Source organism: Notechis scutatus, chromosome 2 (assembly GCF_049901735.1).
Source record: "Notechis scutatus isolate UNSWTSFEM ecotype Mainland chromosome 2, rNotScu1.2, whole genome shotgun sequence".
Classification (NCBI taxonomy): Eukaryota; Metazoa; Chordata; class Lepidosauria; order Squamata; family Elapidae; genus Notechis; species Notechis scutatus.
The window spans coordinates 132399645-132424381 of NC_142010.1; the positions used below are offsets into that span (position 1 = coordinate 132399645).

The window sequence follows — 24737 nt, forward strand, 5'->3', positions numbered from 1 at the left end:
CTGAATCCAATTGAGCACATCTGGGACATCATGTCTCGCTCCATCCATCAATGCCACGTTGCACCACAGACTGTCCAGGAGTTGGGGGATGCTTTAGTCCAGGTGTGGGAGGAGATCCCTCAGGAGACCATCTGCCACCTCATCAGGAGCATGCCCAGGTGTTGTAGGGAAGTCATACAGGCACGTGGAGGCCACACACACTTCTGAGCCTCATTTTGACTTGTTTTAAGGACATTACATCAAAGTTGGATCAGCCTGTAGTGTTTTTTTCTACTTTAATTTTGAGTGTAACTCCAAATCCAGACCTCCATGGGTTGCTAAATTTGATTTCCATTGATAATTTTTGTGTGATTTTGTTGTCAGCACATTCAACTATGTAATGAATAAAGTATTTAATAAGATTTCATTCATTCAGTTCTAGGATGTCTTATTTTTGTGTTCTCTTTATTTTTTTGAGCAGTGTATATACTTCAAAATGTTGGGGTTTATGATACAATTGTGCTCTCTAATCAATAAGATTTTATGCTGCACCCAGGCAGCTTCTATTAACTCCACAGGTGTTTTTTTTTACTACTGCTTTCTTATAAGAATGAATGAATATATAATTGAATATGTGAATGAATGAAATACACACAGAGAGATATACTATGCATATAATGTGTGTGTGTGAATATGTAATTAAAAATTATTGTATTATAGGAGTTTTTACACACACATGCAGACATACCATATATGTGTGTGGCACAGAATTACAAAAAGAAAAAGGGAGAGAAGAATCAATAAGCCAATTCATTCTTACTCAGAGCATTGCTGTTGTTTTACTGTTATTATTGGAGGGGCCTACTGGCAATTTGGTCCCAAGCAAAGCTGTCTCACTTCTCCTGCTACTGCCAAGTGAAAACAGTGTTTTTGTGGGATAAATTGCAGCAATTGTCCAAAGAGAGCTTGTTAAGAAGCATTGCCCTGATCTGCCTTTTCTGCTCATTCAGGTGCTGAATCTGTTCTTAGCCTTGTTGCTGAGCTCTTTTAGTGCAGACAACCTTGCAGCCAGTGATGATGATGGTGAGATGAACAACTTGCAGATCTCTGTCATCCGGATCAAGAAGGGCATTGCTTGGACAAAGATTAAAGTACATGATTTTGTGCAGACGCACTTCAAGCAGAGGGAGGCAGATGAAATTAAGCCACTGGATGAGCTATATGATAAGAAGATGAACTGCATTGCTAACCACACAGGGGCAGATATCAATCGGGAGATTGATTATCAGAAGAATGGAAATGGCACCACCAGTGGCATTGGCAGCAGTGTGGAGAAGTACATCATTGATGAAGACCACATGTCATTCATCAACAACCCTCACCTCACTGTCCGTGTTCCCATTGCTGTGGGTGAGTCTGACTTTGAGAACCTCAACACAGAAGATTTCAGCAGTGATACTGATGGCAGCAAAGAGGTATGACCCGCCATTTGTATTCCAGGGTGACAAATAAGAACTTGTGGCTAGAGAACCAAGCTTCACAATGAAGCGGGTTGCAATTTTGATCAGAGCACTAGATTGTTGTGAAGAATAATTGATGGGTTGATGGGTATCAAACTTGCAGCATGACATTGCCATCACGTGATTTATCATGACATTTTTTTCCCTTTGAGGAGCTGGGGTGAGCATGACACATCTGGCCCGCGGGCCGCCAGTTTGACACCCCTGGCATAGAGCCTTGCAATCAGCAGATGCCCATAAATTTGATGCTGTTAGCCATACTTGGAAAAATGCATCTTAAAATAATGAAATGTTTTGTACAGTATTAATATGTCACTCATAGGAATTAAAGGAAAGACCAGCTGGAGCAAATAAAAGATACATTTGGGAAATGCAGAAGCTGGTAGATAATTAAATTCCTATTTGCATCTTTTCCTGGCTATGCTGCTCAGGTCAGAATCAATTTCCACAATCTGAAAACCAGGTGTTTTGAGGAAGTAGGACAAGAAAACATAATACTATAAATACTGAGTGGCACACTGCTTCAGAAAAATGAAAGTCTGTTTTATTAATTTGTCTAATACAGGTTGACCTAGGGCTTATTTTATCATCACTATCTTGGCTCTTCCTCTCAATTTTCTCAAGGCTAATCATTCTTGTTCCCTCAGATCAGCTTTTTTACTACCGGTTCTGTGGGAGTGGCTTGGTGGGTATGGCAGGGGAAGGATACTATAAAATCTCCAGTCAGAGGTGGTATTTGCCGGTTCTCCAAACTACTCAAAATTTCCGCTACGGGTTCTCCAGAACTGGACAGAACCTGCTGAATACCACCTCTGCCTCAGACTCTTCTTTTAAGATTTCATTTTGAGTCCCCAGAATATCCTTGTTTTGTTTCTATGAAGAATCTCACGTGATGTTCTTGCTATCATTTTTATTCCAGAAGCTGGATGATACAAGCTCATCAGAAGGGAGCACCATAGATATAAAGCCAGAGGCAGAAGAGGTACCTGTGGAAGCACCAGAAGAGTATTTGGATCCTGATGCATGCTTCACTGAAGGTGATACTAAATATGGAGTATATGTAAAAATCCTCAGGACAAGGGGAAGAATTCATCATTTTTAATTTTTTACAAAGTCTACAACATAATATCATAATACAAGTTGGGGGTATTGAGGGACATTTACATGGCAGCTCATACAATAACTTTATTCTGCATGTATTCTTGGGTGCAGTTTCCGCTCTAATTTTCTTGAGACAGAATAGGAAGTTCAAGACAAACTTACCAAAACCAACAACTGAAAAAGGGAAGGTGGTTGGGTTGTGCAAATATACAAAAAAAAAAATATTCAGAGGATAATAGTTATGGGCAAGGAACTTTTTCGTCACTATGGCCTCTATATGTTGAAGATAGGGCTAAGTGGCAAGTTTTTCACATGTGTTGGGCAGGTACACCCTCTATGATAGACGTGGTGAAGAATGGCTTCCCAAAATGCTTGACTGAAAGATTTACTTGTTCAAGGCTGAGTATTGTATTATGACAATTCTAGTGAGTAAAGGTCAGAGGCTGGGGCCATGTAGCATGCTTAAAGAACCTCAAACACTGGAGTTAATAGTAATTGTTGGAACAGAGGAACTGCACAAAATGACTGCACTGTGAGTCCTTCTGGAATAAAGATCATATACATTTGACAGTGTGTTTCTCACAATCTGCTTCAGCTCTGAATGAACAGGACAAGGGTTTTGCATAGATGCATCATTCATATGGGTGATGCACAGAGATCACAACAAAGAATCAAGTTTATATTTCTGCTCTTAGCCTTTCAGTTTGGTTATGTATTCCTTCTACCTTCATTTGTTCATTGTCTGGAGGCCTGATTAATCCCATTTGGAGGGAAGAGTGAATGTAATAAATCCAACCCTTATGCTTGCCTGGGCCACATTGAATAAGAGTAATTTTCTTGAGCTGCATATAAAATATATACTTTTATAATATAAAACCACATAACAATGTTAAAAGTTTATGATCTTGTGAGGCCACATTGCTAGCTATTCAGGGCCATATGTGGTCCATGGGCCGCAGATTGGAGATGCTTGTAATTAATCAAAGGGAACCTGCAATTATATTAATATAAATTTTCACCAATCTCTAAAGTATGAAGAAGGTGCAAGGATGCTGTTTAACCACATGATCTGAAACTCATGATGCCTCTTACATTTATAGCAGTATTTTACTATATTATTTTATTGAATCACTAACTTGTTTCCTTTTGATGGCATGTTATTAGAGGTTTGAGATTTAACTATAAGACTTGCACAACTCTAGAGATGTGTACATCTGTAAAATCCTTCGTAGCTCAGTGTTAATTTTAATTGACAGCATTTTGGAATGAATGAATAATGGGAAAATACCTTACAGCTGGAAAACATCTGGCTCTTGGGATTGTGTTCTGTAACAAAATTAATAACAAAATTAATTTTGCCTTTGCAGGCTGTGTGCAAAAGTTCAAGTGCTGCCAAGTCGGCATAGAAGAAGGACTGGGAAAGTCTTGGTGGAACTTAAGAAAAACATGTTTTCTCATTGTGGAACATAACTGGTTTGAAACCTTCATTATCTTCATGATCTTGCTCAGCAGTGGAGCTTTGGTGAGCAACATTTTATTTTGCTAGTCAAACTGAACGGTGTGTGAAATTCATGAATCAGCTGCAAATGCCTTCTCTTTTTTGGAAAAAAAAAAGTTAGATAGCAGCAAGCAGAGGTGTCCTAATTGCATGATAGGAAATTATTCCTCCCTGGCACATTTACAGTGAAAAATCATCCCTTACTAAAGCTACTGCAGAAGAATTTTGTACTCATATATTTTACTGCTTTTTAGGATATTCCAGATATTCCTGCAGAACCTTACACTGAGGTTGAGGAGTCCTTTAGGGAAGGCTTGACTTGTTCTTCCCTTACAGCAGTATTTCATGTTCATGACAAGGCTTGAGGTGTTTAATTTGGTCTCAGGTGCATTTTGTAATAAATACTAAATGGCAATTTGTGCTTAGCCAGAGAAGCATGAGAATTACATACTCTAAACTCATATCTGAAAACAATACAGTATTCTTTTCTCTGCTAGTATTGGTCCCTCCTTATGTCTGGGCAGTATGGAAACAAAAGAGAAGATCTGCTCATACAAATCAGACCAATATGGTAATGTTTGATTTTAGGAAGGAAAAAGGGGTAGTAATTAGGCTCCAAAGATGTGAACTTAGCTCCTTTGCCTCTTTAGGCAGGCTTTGAGTTAATACAGGCAGTCCTTAATATATGACCGGATTTCTGGTCATAAGCCTTTATGGTCATAAGTCAAGGCAGAGGTCCCCAACCCCTGGGCCATGGCCCACTACTGGACTGTGACCTATTCACAACCAGGCTGTGGGCTGGCCCCCACACACGTATGCGGGTACATCTTGATTGCACAAGCAGCGGGCCTGCATTCACGCACATCTGGACTTGCAGTGTGTGCATGTGCGTGTGTGACAGCCTGCCACTTGCACGAGTCAAGCCTGTAAGTCAAGGACAACCTGTAGTTAAATGCTGAGAGATCACAAATAAATATATATGTGTAAACTGAATTCAGCTACAACAGCATCCTTCAGAAGTACCTAGATCAAAACAAAGCACCTTTGTAGCTCACTAATACGAAGATTAGGATATAATAATTATTGTTCTTTTGTTCCTTAGGCCTTTGAGGATATTTATATAGAACAGAGAAAGACAATACGCACCGTCTTGGAGTATGCTGACAAAGTCTTCACCTACATCTTTATCCTTGAAATGTTGTTGAAGTGGTGTGCCTATGGATTTGTGAAATTCTTCACGAATGCCTGGTGTTGGTTGGATTTCCTCATTGTAGCAGTAGGTATCTTTTTGATTTTTGCTATTTTCCTGAAGATCTGAGATTGTACCTCTATCTAAATAAATAAGACCTAGCATTGTTACTCTTGTTTCTTTCTAAATCTTCTCTAAGGCAAAACATTATGTTGTTTCCATTCTTGCTCGTCACGACTCAAAATGTTCATTGTTGTGGAGGTTTTCGATATTTCACTTTCAGGTCCACTTTTTCACTGAGATTCAAGTAGGGAATGAACTTGAGAAAATGCCACACAGAAACTTGAGTAAAGACACACAGAAACAAACAGAAGTGCAAACAAACTTACTTCTATTGCTCTATTAAGGTGCATGAATTCTCCTGCCATCAAAAATCTCAAATAAAGAAAAGAATCAGTGAGTTGTACAATGGGCTGAAAGAGTGAGATAGGGCCATCTTATCCGTAAAATAAAATACCGCCCAAAAAATGAATTGGGAAAATTGAAAGGCTCACATTCAAAATTAATCTTGATCTAGCTTGGTCAAGAGCAAAAGGCAGGTTTTCACCCCTGCACAAATATAATGTTTGCTTCTCCTTAAGATACAAGATCTTTGGTGAAAAATGCAGTCTCTTTCATCCACTAGAGAAGGTTTAAGTGATTGCCTGTTCAGTTGTTCTTCCCCCGTGCTTCTTTTAGCATCTCTCAAACAATGTGGCCTTTCCTTCAAAATCTTCACCAGCCACAAGATATGGGGGTGGGGGGATGACAAATTATGAATAGTTACAAATATTAGATACATAATATTCCCAAAGCCACTTTACAAAACTATTGTCTTTTCTTGTCACAGTTTATCCTTCAAATGACTGAGATCCGAAAGGCAAATTGAAAACATACTTGCCCTCATGCATGTATCTTACATTTATATACCTAATTTTTACATTCTAATTTAATATACTTTGAGTCTCAAATACTTGTTTTCTTAAAGCAATGGGAATTTCCACTGACCATCTGTATTAACATGCTATTTTTGTGGATTAGAAGACCTGAAAGTGATGTAATATTTTTGATAGTGCCCTTATTTTCTGGACCTTACTGGTATATAGCGTTATTGTTATTGTTGTTGTTTAAATGAAATTTACAAAAGAAGGCATTAAATGTTGTTAAATTGTGAACAGAAGCAAAATGAAGTTGACCTGGATCTTTTAAGACAAAAGTCCATCCTACTCTTAGATAAAAAGGCATTAGAGGTCTGCATGATTTGATGTCGCATTATTAATGGGAAATACTGTGATCACTAATATTTCTGAGATTTGGGGACGATTTTCTTTTCTTGTTCTCTTCAGATTTCTACAGACATTGAGTATCTTTGTGCATTTGTTTCCCCACACACAACTTCAGTATAGTTTGTTACTACTGTGCTGCCCTGTACTTTTTGTTTCATTCTTTAGAAAAAAATGTGATTATTGTTAGTCCAATGTCAAAATATCAAGTCTATATTTGAATTAATCATTTGAAAACTAACATATTACCCTGTGTAAATAATCAATATGTTTCAAGGTTCAAAGAAATATATCCTAGATCTTTTTTTTTTTTTAATTAATGTTCAATGTCTGTTTGTGTTGAGAAAGAATCATCTCCTTAACATAACTTCGTTCCCCTGGTGTATTTTTTTCCCTCCAAGGGGACCTTTAAGCTCCAAAATTTAAATGTTTATACAATTATCCTTTTTGTTCATATATTACTTTTGTACAAATGCAAACTATAAATGCAGTGCAAGATCATGCTAATTCCTATCCATCAGTATTGTTCTAAAATTGGATCGTCAGCACTTTTGCTAGAGTGTAAGGCTCATTGAACACAGTGGGGCTTACTGTTGAGTAAACCATACATGGATTTGCTCTTTTGGACAAGATGTTGATGTTATGATGTTACACCTAATTTTGAATGAATAGTATTTTCAAAGAGTGATCTAACTACATTCATCTCAATACCTAATCTAATAATATGGTCATGATCACATGATTGAAAGCTCACCCTTTTGCACACGTGTTAATATCTCTCACTGGCAAACAAAGCACTGGGGCTTTGATCATATAAACATGGCCATGACCCTGAGGAAAAAATGCCATTACCTCACTTATTCAAGTTCCTGCAACTCGCAAGACATCCACATCATTTTGTTTCAGTGTATTGAAGATGTGTGAAAAAAGTCCAATCACTAATGAATTTCAGAGAGCAACTGAGACAGAATATCTTCTTCTAAAACAGCATTGCCCAGTTAGCTTCCTTGAAGAACTAAGAGAAGCAGAAGCTTCTTCCTGTTGAGATCTATAATTGCTGAGATAGGAAACATTCTCATTTATAGGACCCTACAGAAGAGACTATCCTAGAAAATAACATTTTTTTCATCAATTTCTCCTTGCTTAAGAGAGCAGTTCTGCTCCATACCCCTACCATTCATACAAGATTGGCTAAAAGACAAATTTTCCAAATCTGAAGTCCGTTCCATCTGACATATTCCTGTGGAAGTGATTAGGCACATCTATTATTCTTTCATTGAAATCAATGAAATTTAAAAGTATAATCATATTTATGTCTATGAAGAAGTAAGTTACATTGTGTTCACTGACTCTTACTTTGGGAGTAATTATATCATATTAAAATAATATTTCCGTACTTACAATTGTCTTTAAGATATTTTATCTTTCAGTGCTTTTGCATGGATGGGCAAAAAATATTGTTGAAGTACAATTGGACATTGTCTGACATTTCACAATTGTCTGACATTTCACATATTTTACAATTTTTATCCCAACACTGATACATTTTCAAATATATTTCTTGTTTCATTTTTGTAAATTGATGTCTTTATCAGTTTACCTACTTTTTATTTATTGACTTATTCCCATTTTTCAGTTATTAGGTTCTCAAATTTTCTTTTATCCACCCTCCCTTTAGTTCAGGTGTTCTGGTGCTCCTTGACCAACTTAGAGTCCATCTATTGTTTCTTTAACCAATACAGGATAACCTGTTGGGCCCAGGAAACACTGGCATTTTGAAAACATGCAATGGAAATACTGACAAAATAGTTGTGATAGGATCTTTACTAATTAAAGAATGGCTTCATGTTGGACATGGCAATTGGAAATCCACTTGAACAAGATTAGGGTGAACAATAGTGAAGTGATTGGAAGACACACCCATGTTGCTTACTTTATAATTGTTTATTTTTTTCAAATTTATGTCCTGTCACTATCCTATACAGACTCTCTGGTGCTCACAGAATAAAAGAAAAATAGCAATAACATTGAAAACATCATAACATAAAACCAGAAGTCAAAATAGACAAACCTAAACTCTGAAGAACATTTGGTGTCAGTTCCCAAATGCATTCTGGAACTGAAACACTTCTGGAACGGGACCAAATACACCTTGTGGAAGCCATTCCAGAAGAACAGCCCTATAATAGACAGTCTCTGGAGCTGATCTCCCCAAAATGGGAGACAATCAGTTATCTATAGAGATTCTCAATCATCTCAGTTGCCTTTTGAAGAGCACCTTTGAGACAATCAGTTGCTTCTCCCAGCCAGAGCAAATATATATTATTATACTTTCAGAACTTCAGCACATTATACTCCAATCTGGTTGTCAGCCCTGAAAAAACAATGTCCTTAACTTTAATTCTTTGGCAGTTGCTTAAAAGTATTGTCCTCTCCTTTGGAACCTTACAGGCAGTACTACTGTATTCCATTTAATTAACACAAATGTTAACTAAAATTAATATTTTTAAAACAGTCTCCAATAAAACATGCCTTATTTATGAAAGGTTAAGTTTCAAAATGACAGACAAGATGTTTTAAGGAGACATAAGTGAAAATATTTCTGTTAAAGATAGTACAGTATGAAATTCCTGTGTAGCCTCATATGTACATATGTGCAATACATCCCATAACATGTATCAAAAGAGAGAGTAAGAGACAGAGAAAAAGAGAAAGTAAGAGTTCTAGTTTATCCATATTTCCTCTTTATGTTACTGTAAAAGCTTAAGTGTCTCTCTCAAGGACTTTGGATAGGCAGATGTTATTTTTATTATTTTCCCAAATCCACTGCAGGTTGAATGACTCTACACTGAATATTTAACTTTAACCTTAGACTGTCTACTGTTGACCTCACCCCATTCCTAAGAGGTCTTTAAGAGGCATGCATAAACACACACATGCCTACTGTCCCTGTCCTAATGTTCCCTTTTATTCGTATCCATTTCATGTATTAATAATTCATGTTTATACTTATATCTGTTAACTAATAAATGCTTGACAAATTAAAATAAAATAAAATAAAAAATAAACATTATGGACCTGTAATTCTATTGCTACAGTGCAGGTCAGTAGATAGAATATATAGTCTATAGTCAGAAGCAGACATATATTCAGGCTGGTCATATAATTTGTGTTTATTCCAGAGCTTCCAGTGCAAAATGGAAGCCAATTGTGGAAACAGAAGCCATACTGAAAATGGTAATTTGCGAACTGGCTCCCAGAATGCATTCTCAGGCATTAGAACAGGAACGAGTATCTTATGCTGAACTCCAATTTCAAACGTTGTGATGCCCCAATTCTCATCAGTCCTATCATGCAAGAAGCTAACATACTGCATTCCAACATGATGCACACTTTGCAATAAAGAATATCTGTGGGGATTCTCAGCATCCAGGTTATAGTTGTCTCAAAAGTGCTGTTTTTTCCCAAGTCCCATTGCTTTTTAAAAAACATTCCAGTTGCCTCGTGAAAAAGCACCTTTATGCAATAAAGAGTACAGCATCCTCCACCTGGGTCCAACTACCTATTATTCTGGCCAGGGATAATAGGCTTGTACCTGAGCACATATAGATGGTACCAGAATTTGGAAGCCTGAGATGAAGAATTCACTGTCCCTTATTAAACTCCTAATGTGAGCAAAGAATCTTAGTCCTCACCAGTAATACAATGCAGTCTTGTTATAATTTAGAATAAGAGAAAACAATAGCCTTCTCCACTAGATGTCCTTCAGACTCTTTGGATTGCAACAGCTATTCCATGCCACCTATTCTCTACACCAGGAAGCAGAAAACTGATAATGAAACCTTCAAAAAGGCTTTACTCTGAAACAAAGGTTGTAAACTCTTAAGAGACAAAGTGCTTTTTTCAGAGGAGAAAAAACCTGAAAGTTTTTTTCTTAATTTTGTGATGCAATGTTTGTGGGTCATCCCCACTTCCCCATCCCCACCTGAATGAGAGAATTAAAGAGGTTTGTGCAGTGTGTGTATTTATCTGTATTCTTTTTCATAGGTCCTTTAAAAATTTGTCTGGCTTAATTTAATGGGAGCTGCTGGGATCCTGCAGACTGTTAAGAGGGCGAGGGTAAGGTTCTTGTCATCCGTTTGGGCTCCTAATCTCCAACAGACCCTATTTCCGTTTCTGTGTGTGTGTGTGTGTGTGTGTGCACCTCTCTTTCTCTCTCTCACTTATTTTTCCCCTTTTGTTTTATATTTATGCCTCTCTCAACTGTATTATTTCCTTCCAGGTCCTTTCAGTGAAGTGCTGTAGGCAGCTGATGGCCATTGCCTTCTTCGGTGTCACTGTAAATGGGGGATGGCTCGGGCCTGCAGTCCAATTTGGGGGATGAATATACTGCCAGTGCTAGGGGATTTATGCTAACAGTCTGGAATCTCTTCTTTTTTCTTTTTTCTTTTTCCTTTCTTTTCCTGTTTTCTGTGTAGGTCTCTTTAGTCAGCCTTATAGCTAATGCCCTGGGCTACTCGGAACTAGGTGCCATTAAATCCCTTAGGACACTCAGAGCTTTGAGGCCTTTAAGAGCGTTGTCCCGATTTGAGGGGATGAGGGTAAGATGCCATTAGCAAGCTGATCCTTCTGCATGCCTGTGGATTATGGGTTGTTGTTTTTTAAAGCATGCTAGAACCGATCAAACTGGTAGAAAGACGTAACAAACAGAATCATGATGCAGCTGCTGATGTGATCACTTCCCTCTGTTTATGATTCACCATCACCCTGCTGCACAGTTCTCCCTTTTTTATTTGATGATTGCCATAATAATAACAATAACATACTAATTTTAAAAAAGGGAGATATATTAAGCTGCCTCATTGTTGGCACTTGGCTGCTCTTTTTTGGCCTGGCTTTTAATACCTGTAACATTCAAGGAGGCATTTCTGGCTGTAAATCTGGAACAGGGAGAATCACCAGGTGCAAAGAATCAGAATTTGAACCACCTCAAGTTTTTCTTCTCCCCTCCCCCAAAGTTATGATGGATCAAAAAAAGAGATCAAAACACAATGGTTGGTTTACAAGTTGCTCCTGCCTTGTTTGGGGGTATATTCAGGATTGCAGAAAAGGACTGGATATGGGGAGGGGGAATCCAGTGCTCCCCGCCCCCAAGTAAAAGATTTCTGGTTTAATTCCTCTCATTTGCACCTCGTTGTTCTCAGTCCAGTCCATTCGTGACTGGCAGCCTTGACTGATAGCTCAGCTTTTCTTCCTCTTTTCCGTTTCCTGTTGACATGCTTTATGCCCCCCACTCCACTCTCCGCCTGTCACTGTGATGTTTCAAACAAATCACAAGCAATGCATAGAACCTGAACTTTCTAGAAATTATTGCAATATACCATTTTATACATATTGAACTTATCCATGTTTTAAAGCAGATTGCCAATTTAATTTTTTGTAATGCACAGCATATAAAAAAGATACAAGTTTGAAAGCTGTGAACCTATATTTGAAAAAGGAATGAGCCCCTTCTGAACGCATAGGATTGGGTGGTATGTGTGGTGCATTCTAATATAACCTCTTAATTGGAACAATATTGATAGAATGAAAAACAGGAGAGGTTGTAGAGAAGAGATTTAACCTACATTCAAAAATCTGAAAATATCTGTGTTCAAAATACTAAAGAAAAAAAAGTCAGGGATTATTAGCTCAGCCTGTACAGAGATTTTGTTTACCTGAAAGTTTCAATTAAAATCCAATATTATCCTGAAATTGCATATTATACCTGCTCCAAAAGGACATTGAAGTGGGTGCATTACATAATTATGTTTACTAAATTACATTGCTAAAGTTCCATCAGTTTGGTTTTACATGGAAATTAGATGTTATTTCTTATATTAATATCTTCCTGTTATAAAACTGTAAAAAAAATCCTTATTTAACTTTCTCCATGTACTAAAGATAAATTTTCAGGAACTGGGGGAGTTATTGACAAAGAGAAACAATATGCAACATTTTGAGACCTGGATATATAATTCTATAATAAATCATGGCCAATCCTGAGAAAATGGTGGGTGTAGAACAACCATTCTTTTTAATAGGATTTCAAAATGATCATTCAGGTCTGGATTTGTTAGTCTAGGCATCAAGCAGAACTAAATTACAGGACAGTCTTGTTCATTTTTTTTTAAATTGAAATCAGCCCCACTGGTTTTTGTGGGCTTACTCTACAGTAGTAAATGTGTTCAGGATGGCAGTATAGTGTTAGACCTTGACCAAATTCAATGGAATGTACTTCAGATATGAATGTGGATTGATATTTGTTCTGACTTGAACAAATTGTACTTTTTTAGAAAAAAATCTCAACAGTTGCTTTTATTGTAATTACTTTCAAGAGAAACTAGTGTTTCTAATGAAAGTATTGTAACATAAATTATCACACATTTTAGCTAACTTGGCTTGAAAAATTGTTCCCCAGCATATTTCTAACAGAGAATGGTTCTTTTCTGGTAGGAATTTTAAAGCTAGTTAGAAATTATTTAAATCCATATATGATTCGGGCCTTGCCTTCTTTTTGCCATTAGTATAAACTGACTTCATGAGAATGAAAAAAAACAAAAGAAAATATTGTTTTCTAAACAGCATTAAATATAGTTCTTTGCTTTCCTCTATGGCCTAACAACTTAATATTTTAAAAAATATCTTCAACTCTTTATATTTGGGGGGCAAGGGAATTAAAATATTGTTATGAAATATGCATGCCCTACTTTACTATTTCTAATATACAATTGTCACACAAAAGCCATGTTCCCTTTCTCATAATAGTTTGCAATGGTTTTGATAATTTGTTTAAACTATGGGCATAATGATTACATTGTAAGTGAATGAGTAGAAAAGTAAAAGATATATTTCATCCTGTTACACAAGACAAATAGGGAGTAAATCAAAATGCAACCTTGTGTCAAGTCACAATAATATGACCAATACATTTACTTGTTTTTTTATTTCCCTCATTATTCCATTTCAGAAATAAAGAATGACTTTTTGAGTTTCCAGTTGGTACCTGAAATATGGGCTGATAACATTGAGTTTAATAGTTTCTTTTATTTTTGATAGGCCTCTATTCAGAAGAAAATGGGCTGTTGATTGCAATAATTTTTCTGCTTCATGCGATGCCTAATGTTTACAGAGGATTATGCATTTAAGCACAGATAATGCTATGTCAACATTGTGAAACTTAACATTTATCAGCAGAAAATAGATAAGGGTTTTTGACTGGAGGAAAGTTCATGTGATATTTGTCTCCAGCCCAGGGGATAGAGCTGACAGAAGAAGACAGGGAGATTACAATGCCATGAGAGCTAATTCCTACTGCTGACATGCATTTTGACCTTGCACTAGAAACCCTTTCTTGATGTTCAATTAATAGGAAAGGCTCTATGAAGAAACTTCCATATTCAACAGAGAAACAACATTTTTCTCTAACATCCAGATTAGGGCATTCATTTAATTACTATGGGAGAGATTCATTGCCTAGTAGTAGGGAGGGAGATGTGCCTAGTTCTCCCATTTTTTTTCAGGAGTTTGTTGTAAAAAATGTCTAATGTGGCATTTCTTTTAAAAGAAATATCATTGCCTAAAAATTGGTGTCATGTTAGAAATTAACACTGAAGGCAACAAAGGATGCCAAATACTAGATCTCTGCAAATCATTCTAAAGAGTGATCATTGTTGGCAAAATAATAGAAATGCATTCTCACTCAATTGGAGAATGTGAGGGATAGCTTTCAAAATATTGTGTGAATCTTTTCAAAATTGCTTGATGATTAACATCTTCAAAATAAGTGCATCATACTTGTTTCTGTGTGTTTCAGAGTATCTGTTTGGGAGGATGTACACAGCCCTACTATATAGCCCTTTCTTTTTAAGAATGAATGCTGCAGTGTGTATATTAATAGCTTCCTGCCCTGTAAAGTAAATAAGTTCAGAATGATAACTTTAATTTTCTCATTCTGAAACAAAAGAAATGTTTATTGATTGTCCTATATATGTTAGACCAACAACTATAGATGACACATGTCTTCATTTCTGTTTAAATATTAAGGTAAGAAAACATTAAAACAAAGTCTAAGTCTATAATCACGTAAGGTTGAAGTTATCAATTTTGAAAGAAGATAGAAAAAGTTATAAGCTGGAATACATTTCCTAAGTCCAAATATTATAGAAGGAAGGAAGGAAGGAAGGAAGGAAGGAAGGAAGGAAGGAAGGAAGGAAGGAAGGAAGGAAGGAAACTGTAAAATATGAGTTTCATTTGCTGTGAAGCAGAGAAGGGAATATGGCTTTTTTTTTTTTTTTTTTTTTTTGAGCTTGCAAATATGCATGCTCAGCTCTTGGGACACTTCTGGCCTTGCTTACTAAAGAACATATAGCCCTGATTAATTTTATACTAAGCTATCATTAAGTCTTAGAACAAGTTTGGCACCCTTTCCTACTCCCATTTGAAATATGTGGCTAAAGTTCCTCATTTATTCTTCATGGGAGTAGGAGTAACAGGGCCCACAAATTTATGAATCTAGTTTTAAAATGGGGAAAGATTGTTGGCTAAGTTAATTTACATGTGTCTGATTCAAAACACATGATTCTGACTTGGATATTAGACTCACCTGGACTCCTAACATTATCAAGGCTCCTTTTCACAATCTTAATTGTTCTTTTTTTTTAATCAACCACCTATTGAATGGGAAAGGAAATAAAACAAATTGCTAATATTTGTCTGGATACATTATTTAATTAAACTTTTTTGAAAAACAAAATGCTTAGAGACACATTATTCTTTTTGAATTAAGATGAGTATTATGGGACTAGCCTTGTTTCTGTTCCCCTTACTAAAACTAGACAAATGGATGTTTTGCTTGTAAAATCTAAGTCACCATATTTTCTGTACTGAAACACTCTCTTCCTTCCTTTCCCTTCTGATACAGGTGGTTGTGAATGCCTTGGTGGGTGCTATACCATCCATTATGAATGTGCTGTTGGTCTGCCTTATTTTCTGGCTGATTTTCAGCATTATGGGGGTTAATCTTTTTGCTGGGAAGTATCATTACTGCTTTAATCAGACGGCTGAGTATCGATTTGAAATAGAAGAGGTGAACAACAAGACAGAGTGTGAGAAGCTGATGGACCCCAATGGAACAGAGATTCGGTGGAAGAATGTGAAGATTAATTTTGACAATGTCGGTGCGGGGTACCTGGCCCTTCTACAAATTGTAAGTTCTATTTTTGTTGCTTGATGGCTATTTTATAATTGCTAAAATGTTGAAATCTTAAAATGTTTTCCTTTTGTAAATATCTTTTCACATATTCAGCCAAACATTTTTGTTTTTTTATTGTACTTTGCAGCAATTATAAGGAGCTAATCAAGAACTCATTTCCATTTTTGAAACAATTAACATGGGAAAGAATCTAGTTATTTTCACTTGCATCCCCTTTATTAGTGAGGATTTAAGAGCAGTTTATTATTTAAGCACTGAAGGTGGAAATAGCAAGGATCTGTTCCTATAAGGAGAGGTCTGAGCTAAGAAACTGGTAATTTTAGCTTTGAGGGAGGAGTGATATATAGCTTCCTGAAGAATTAATTCCATGTTGCTGTTAGAAAATGTGAGGGGACAAGGTGTTTCTAGTTTGAATATGTTCTAAACCTGTTATGGCAAACCCATGGCACACGTGCTGGAAGTGGCACACAGAGCCACTTCTGCCGGCACGCAAGAGGTGGCCTAGAAGAGCCCCACTTCGCATGTGCACACGCCACCCGCCAGCTGATTGTCGGGTATCTGGCACGCATGCATGGTGGGGGGCAGGGGATTGGAGACACGTGCATGCGCAGATGCACGGCACGCGGGGGGGAATTGTGTGCACATGCACAGTGACACATGATACAAGGGGGGAATCACGTGCACATGCACAGGGGGTGTGGGGGACCTGAGCGCATTGCCTTCTGGGTGCTAGCACGCGAGCGCGCACGCAATTTTCGGCACAGGAGCTCAAAAAGATTAGCCACCTAAGCAATGCAGTCTCTTTTCACTTTTGTTCTTGGATTTTACCAACTGAAATTTAACCGTGATCATCTTGAAGATAGGTTGTGATCCAAGTGATCTTCTTTTGTGCATGCAGTCCATCTGTTCTTCCCAGAGCAATCTTCTGCACTGCCTATGAGTCATTCACAACCTGGGTAACAGTCTAGAATTAGTCTTTGTATATTCACGAGAAGCAGAGGTGGGGGTAGGAGAATAAACCACTTGCAAATGAATCATAGAGCAACTTCACTGAGGATTTATTTTTATATTTATTTATTTTGTGATTCAAAAGGGTATGGTATATCTATCATTTTATAGGTCCAGGTGTTGCTGCAAAAGTATGTGAACATTTCAGGATCTGTGATGCTTATAATAAAGGCTGATTGTATCCTAAAAAAAATCCATTAATCAGAAAGTTTAAAAAACTGGATGAAGATACTTTTCATTATTTTAATTACAAAAGTGATATTATTTTTAATGTTGTTTTATTTATTTGATTTCTGAAGCTGCCTATCTCAACAAATGACTCTGGGCAGCCTAGTTCATTATATGTAAAAACAAATTAAAAACAATAAATAAAATTACATTTTATTACATTTGATGTTATAATGTATTATTTTGTGAAATTGTTTAACTAAACAGGAATATTAGGATTAAATTATCTTGCAATTTGATCCACATCATAATAACAACGTGCAAATGTTTTGTTAATAATTTACAGACTATCCTAGTGCACATTCCATATACAAGCCAGAGAACAAATGGATGTACAATTTATCAAAATAAATGCAGTTATAGTATGCCCCTTGTGTGTTTAGGATGGGTGAAAAATTCCACAAAAGTGGAAGCAGTTAAGAACATGTGAATCAGCACAACCCTCCCTTTAACCAAATCAGTAAACCCAATGTAAAGGTTTTAAACTATTTCCAAAATCAAAATAAATGTTTTCAAAGTGGCTGAGGGAGAGATTATTTATTGGTTTCTTTACTTCTGCAAAACTTCAGGTTTTCTCAAGCCAGCTGATACCTCCTGTTATGGAGGGATTGTATCATTTTGACTGCATAAGGACCAATATTTGCAGACGTTGGCATGATTTATTTTATTTATTTATTTGATTTGCCAATTGTTTACAAGATAATAAGTATAAGTGTATACATAGTTGTGAATACATGAAATGGGTACATATAAGAAAAATAAAAGAATAAGAGAAACAATAGGACAGGGACGGTAGGCACGTTGGTGCGCTTATGCACGCCCCCTACAGACCTCTTAGGAAAGGGGTGAGGTCAATAGTAGACAGTCTAAGGTTAAAGTTTTTGGGGTTTGGGGAAGAGACTACAGAGTCGGGTAGAGTATTCCAGACATTGACCACTCTATTGCTGAAGTCGTATTTCCTGCAATCAAGTTTGGTACGGTTTACTTTGAGTTTGTATCTATTGTGTGCTCTTGTGTTGTTATGGTTGAAGCTGAAGTATTCATTGACAGGTAGGACATTGCAATGTATGATTTTATATACCATGCTTAAGTCAGACCGAAGACGGCGTAATTCAAGGTTTTCTAGTTCTAGAATTTCAAGTCTGGTGGCATAAGGTATTCTACACCGAGTAGAAGAGTGGAGAACTCTTCTTGTGAAATATTTCTGGACTTTCTCAATTGTGCTAATATCAGATACGTAATGAGGGTTCCAGACTGATGAACTGTATTCGAGTATTGGTCTAGCAAATGTTTTGTATGCTCTGGTTAGTAGTGTGATATTACCAGAGAAAAAGCTACGTAGGATTAGGTTAACAACTCTTAATGCCTTTTTGGCTATGTAGTTGCAGTGGGCTTTAGCACTTAGATCATTAGAGGTGAGTATTCCAAGGTGCTTTACAGAGCTTGGGTCATCAACAAGATCTTGACTATTCAGCTTGTATTTTATTTTCTGATTTTTTTTGCCAATATGTAAGACAGAGCATTTATTTGTTGAGATTTGAAGTTGCCATTTGTTTGACCATTCAGATACATAGTCAAGATCTTTTTGTAGGGTAGCAGTATTGTCTGTGGTATTGAACAGCTTTACATCATCAGCGAAGAGAACGCAATTGCTCTTAATATGATCACAGAGGTCGTTTATGTAGAGTATGAAGAGAGTTGGTCCTAGAACACTGCCCTGGGGGACACCACTATTGACAGGTACTGGATTTGATAGGACGCTCCCGATTTTGACCATTTGTTGTCTGTTTGACAGGAATGCTTCTATCCAGTTATTCAGTTGTCCAGAGATACCATAGGAGTTTATTTTTAGGAGTAGTTTGTCGTGTACCACTGAATCAAAGGCTTTACAGAAGTCTATGTAGATTGCGTCTATTGCTTTGCCCTGGTCGAGTTGTGTTGTCCATATGTTTTTGCAGTGTAAGAGTTGCAAATTACAGGATAGTTTTTTTCTGAAACCAAATTGTTTATTGGAGAGTAGGTTGTTTGTCTCTAAGTGTATATATAATATTATGGATTCTATTACGTATGCAAACTGTTTGAACTTTGCTTTAAAAGCCTTTCAAGCAGCTTACAAAGGTTGGAAACTATAATATTTCATGTCCTGGGATTATAATCTAAAAGACATGACAAGAAGGAGAAAAGTTGGGGTGGGGGAATGAAACTTAGGCATCTGATATTAAATCACAAAGTGGAAAGTTAGATAAACACCTCATGGGTATTTAGAACAAGATAAAAAATGAGATTTTTTAAAAAAAATCAGATTAGGTTAGATTAGATTAACAAAGGAGTATTCCTAGGCCTAATTAAAAGTGAATACAGCATTTCTGATCTTGTTTGTAAGTAAGCAAAAAAATAAACATTGGCTATTCATGTTGCTCTGTGCTACTGTTACCCTGCTTCATTTTTTTTTGTCCTCTTTAAAAGAAGTGTGCTTTTTCCACAGGCTACCTTCAAAGGCTGGATGGATATAATGTATGCAGCAGTAGATTCTAGAAAGGTAATATAGTTATGAACCTAGAACTACTTTTATAACAAAAAATAGACCCACTCCAATTGTGATCAGTCCTTGATCTTTGCACAGACAAGACAGTTTACTTTGCTTGGCAACAATACAAAAGTGATTTGCCTATTGCCCTGGGATGTTTTCAGCTTTTGGGTCAAATCCATAGCTCTGATTTCCTTGATAATTTTTCATCCATGTTCTAACCAAATTTGATTCAGCTTCTGAGCCCAAACAAGGCAAGTTGGTTGCTACTACTTGCTGGGAAGCAAGAGTGTCTTTATTATTTTATATAAGAAAAAAAAATGCTAATCATTTCAAGGGAAAGTTAAAAAAAATGGTCCAATTGTCAGATGCTAGCTGCACCTTCTGTGTATGGGACCTGATTTCTTTTGTGCACAGAATATTCAGCAATGGCTCCAGAATTAATTTCATCAGAGTGAAATTAAAGAGGATTTATGTACCTAATGGATCCCTAGGAGCCTTTGAATCAAAGGGCAACTTTTCTAATCATTAGGTTTTGCATAATGCATAACTTACAATGATTTCCCAGAAGAGGACATCATTTAATCATTAAATTCTTTATTAAATGTGTGAATTTAACCGGAAGCAAAATATTTAAACTATCCTATTTACTAGATGCATGTGAGTTTGAGATAAAATAGGAAAAATGTAAAAATAATTTGAATGCAGTGAGAATACATATTGACATAACACAAGATATAGTCAAGATTAAATGTCAAATGAATCTAAATGCAGTACAAAAGTGAACAGTACAAAATAATTATGTGAGAGGTACATGGATTATATAGAGAGAATGAATACAGATCAAATGGAAGAAAAGGTATTAAAGGTGAAGAGAAGGGGAATGAGTAAATTGTAGGTGGGTAGAGTTAATGAGGTTTTCAAAAGTAATGTTTAAAGAACCAAAAGGTTGGTGTATAAAGTGGTGTGTGGATCAAAAGGGTGGTTTGCAATAATAGAAAGATTTGCAGTACTAGTGGATGGTGTTAGTATAAATAAGATTTAGTTAGATTTCGTTTTTCTTTTACCTTTGCCCTATGCCCTACGCCCTTTGACCATTATCTCATTATTTTTCTGCACAATGTTGCATGCTTTAAAACAGAATATACTGTGATTTTTTACATTAATAGATTAAGTACATATAGATTGGGATTTCCCTCTCCCTCCCCCCTCCCCCCAATATATAATTATTTTGTCTCTGCTTATAGCAAGAAGAGCAGCCCAAGTATGAGGACAACATCTACATGTATATCTACTTTGTCATCTTCATAATCTTTGGATCCTTCTTCACCTTGAATCTCTTCATTGGTGTTATTATTGACAACTTCAATCAGCAAAAGAAAAAGATAGGTCAACTTTTCATATTGTCTAGCACACAAGGGGAAGGAAGAGAAGAGAGAAAGATAAACACTAGAATGACTATTTAATTATCAACCAATAACAATAGAGGAGTAAAGGTAAAGGTAAAAGTTTCCTTCACACATATATGCTAGTCGTGAGAAACTCTCCCAAATCTTGCTGCTGCTAATCCAAAATGTAAATGATTAAAAGCAGATTCTCACATGCAAGTCAGCTATTGCAACTGTAGTTATCGTTAAATGACTTTCATGAGTGAAAGAGGCATTACAGGTAGTCCTCAGCTTAAAACATTTATTTAGTGACTGTTTGCTCTGGAGAAAGGTGATTTATGACTAGGGGAAACCATATTCACTTATCCACTACATGATTCACAACTGCAGTGATTTGCTTAAGAACCATGACAAAACGGTTGTAAACTGCCTTGCTTATCAATGGAAATTTTAGGCTCAACCGTAGTTGTACATTGGGGACTACCTGTGTAAATCAAATACAAAGGAAAAGCTTAGTATCCTTTTGTATAATTGTTTTCATTTTGACTTCTTCAATTATGCCCCAAAGAAAGTTTAACTACTAAATGAACAACAGATACATTTCACATAAATAATTTCCTGCTGGACAAGATTCTTCTGCCTTTCCATTTCAAACAATGACAGTGTTACAATTTATAATGCTAAATTGAACCTTTGCTCTACATCAGGCTTCCGCAAACTGATGAACCGAGTTACACATTCCCAGGCATCATAGCCATTAGGCCTGCAGCTGATGAGAATTATAGTCTGAGATCTGGTGGGCACTACATTGAATTAGATGTTCCCACAACAGAGCTAAATGGAACTTAACTCTGTGAGACAATTACTTCTAGAGATGGGGCAATTTCTTTACCACACAAAGTAATAAGAAAAGCCTACTCACTGAATATGTGCCATAATCTTCAAGCAAGGTTGAATGGATTGTAACCAACTTCCTTTTCTTCCCTTCTTCCCCTTTACTTTGGAGGTCAGGATATCTTTATGACAGAAGAACAGAAGAAATACTACAATGCCATGAAAAAATTAGGCTCCAAAAAACCTCAAAAGCCAATTCCCAGGCCTCTGGTAAGTTTTTCCATTTTTTTTTCTACCATGCCATTCCTTATATACTCAAGTGGAACCTTTCATCCCTCCCCACCCCCAGGTACATTGAGATTATTCAGGAATGAAGAGGAAAACTATTATAATTGGTAATGGGTGAAAATATCAATTGGGAGATTTCTGATTCAAATTTCCACATTAAACAGCCTTGAGAAACCCACAAATCTTTTCATCATCCCACTTCTGGGACTAGAGTTTTTGTAAAATGTATGCCCAAGAAAAAAATTAATGCCAGATGAGATGGCAAAGTGCTATTGCAGAATCCTTCTCCCTAAATCAGGGCCTGACCTCCACCCATTCAGCCATATATGATCTTATTGGGCAACAGCAAGTAATTTTGACTTTCCTGTATGCTGTATTCAGGTATGAAACCTTGATAGGTGCAGTCACCTCATCTTACCCCAACAATTGTGGGGAAAGCCAAGTCTTCAATAGTTTATGGGAGGCTAGGAGCCTGGCAAACTTTAGGAAAAATCATAAGATGGTAATGTTTAAAGGATGGGACTAGGAGTGTGCCCACTCTATCCAACTTGGTAAGATGGGTAGATGTTCTTAGGGAAAGGCAGTTATGCAGACAGCTTGACCTAGTGTCATATAGGGCTTCAAAGGTAATGACCAGCATCTTTAATTGCAACCAGAAGGAAAATGGAAGCCAGTGCAGCTCACGCAACAGAGAAGGTCTGAGTGCTGAGTGCTGAACATTGATTTAAAAGCTGGATAATATATTTTTATCAATTGTTTAAGCCTACTGTTCTAACTGCAAATTTCTATGAGTTTTTTTTTTTTAATGAGAAGCAGTGTGGAAATGGGTCAGATAATTCTAATAGCCTCTTCTGGGATACATATTATCCTGAAGCAGTATAAAGGAGCTATTTTTCTATTTACTGCTAGTTTATTTACTTTGGCTGCTGAAAAAAACAACAAGTGGATTTCCTTAGCACTTCCTTAGATTAACATACCTGGTATTTGCTCTGCAGCAAATAAGATTGAACAAAGGGAACACCATGACAATTTAAAGGAGAAAATGAAGCTGAATGTGAAGTTAATCATACTACTGTATATAATCTTATATGTACTTACATATATCATGCTGACTGAACATTATCATGCTGACTGAACATTTTTCAATCTGCCTTTAAGCATCCCTTCAAAATCTCTATTGCCATCTTATTAAAATCTTCTTTAATCGGATAGTACCAAAGGTTCACTGGGTATTTTGCAATGTTGATACACATGTTTTCTGTGTATAATAGAACAGAATCCAAGGCGCTGTCTTCGACTTTGTCACCCAGCAAGCCTTTGATATATTAATAATGCTACTCATCTGTCTCAACATGGTGACTATGATGGTTGAAACCGACACACAAAGCAAACAGATGGAGGATATCCTCTACTGGATCAATTTTGTCTTTGTTATCTTTTTCACTTGCGAGTGTGTGCTGAAAATGTTTGCCTTACGTCACTATTATTTCACTATTGGATGGAATATTTTTGATTTTGTGGTTGTGATACTCTCCGTTGTGGGTAAGTACATAGAAATATTTTCATGTATCTACCACAGTAATCAAAGCGCCTGGAGAAATGGATAATTCTAACGTTCAGTTGCAAACATCCAAATAAAAATGCAAACTTGTTAATAGTGAAACTGAGACTGATTAGGAGCTAAAATTATAAAATAAAATTATCATTAATCAGTTCTTTTATAGCCACTAAGGGGGTGCAATAGTTCAGTAGTTAAAGATGCTGAGCTTGTCAGTCCGAAAAGTTCAAGCAGAGTGACAGGGTGAGCTCTTGTTACTTGCCCCAGCTCTTGCCCACCTAGCAGGAACCATGCAAAATGCAAGCAGATAAATAGCTATCACTTCAATGGGAAAGTAATGGCATTCCATGCACCTCGGCGCATAGTCATGCTGGCCACATAACCACAGAAACGTTTTAGGACAACACTGCCTCCCTCAGCTAAGAAACAGAGATGAGCACCACCTTCTAGAGTCGGACACAACCGGGCAGGGGAGACCTTTACTCTTTATCTTTATGGCCACTAATCTGTTCTGGATTATATTACTTTACAATGTAATTTGGGATTGCCTCTTAAGATTGCTACTTATATTAAGTAGCTATTAAAATTAATTAAATTAATTGATGGAGAAATTCCTGGAATATATTAAATTCCATAGATTCTCATCTCATCACTAGGCTCAATTCAAGGTACTGATACCGACTTTTAAAGCCAAGACTGAGCTTGGCACAGTTCAAAGGACAACTGTTTATATGAACTAGCTTGATACTTTGAGATATTCCTTGGCAGTTCTTTGTGTCTGCTTTCTGTGTGTAACAAAATAAGTGGTGCAGGCTCCTCTCTTGCTCTTTCCTTTGGTGCTGCTTAACAGTTTAACTGACCATGAGGCATTTTGAAGGATTTCTAGTTGCTTGTGGTAATCGTAAACAACTATAGTTACTGTACAGTATATGAGTGTTAATGTCAAATTTTACTATGCTGTTTGAATTGTATTTGTTTTGAATATTTAGCATTGGGCTTTACAGGTAGTCCTCAAGTTATAACTTTAACAGAGCCTGCTCGTTA

At 36.7% G+C, this 24737-nt stretch overlaps 1 protein-coding gene across 5 annotated transcripts in view; it reads left to right on the forward strand.

Moving 5' to 3' along the window:
• Positions 1-24737, forward strand: part of SCN8A (sodium voltage-gated channel alpha subunit 8) — a 75492-nt gene that overhangs the window by 45071 nt on the left and 5684 nt on the right. For all 5 annotated transcript variants that reach the window (XM_087956222.1, XM_026681329.2, XM_026681325.2 and 2 more), the window contains 10 exons: positions 990-1454; positions 2419-2536; positions 3968-4122; positions 5201-5374; positions 11088-11210; positions 15572-15856; positions 19584-19637; positions 20873-21010; positions 22013-22117; positions 23407-23677. In XM_087956222.1, coding sequence (XP_087812348.1) covers positions 990-1454; positions 2419-2536; positions 3968-4122; positions 5201-5374; positions 11088-11210; positions 15572-15856; positions 19584-19637; positions 20873-21010; positions 22013-22117; positions 23407-23677 — 1888 coding nt within the window. The remainder of the gene's footprint in view (positions 1-989; positions 1455-2418; positions 2537-3967; positions 4123-5200; positions 5375-11087; positions 11211-15571; positions 15857-19583; positions 19638-20872; positions 21011-22012; positions 22118-23406; positions 23678-24737) is intronic.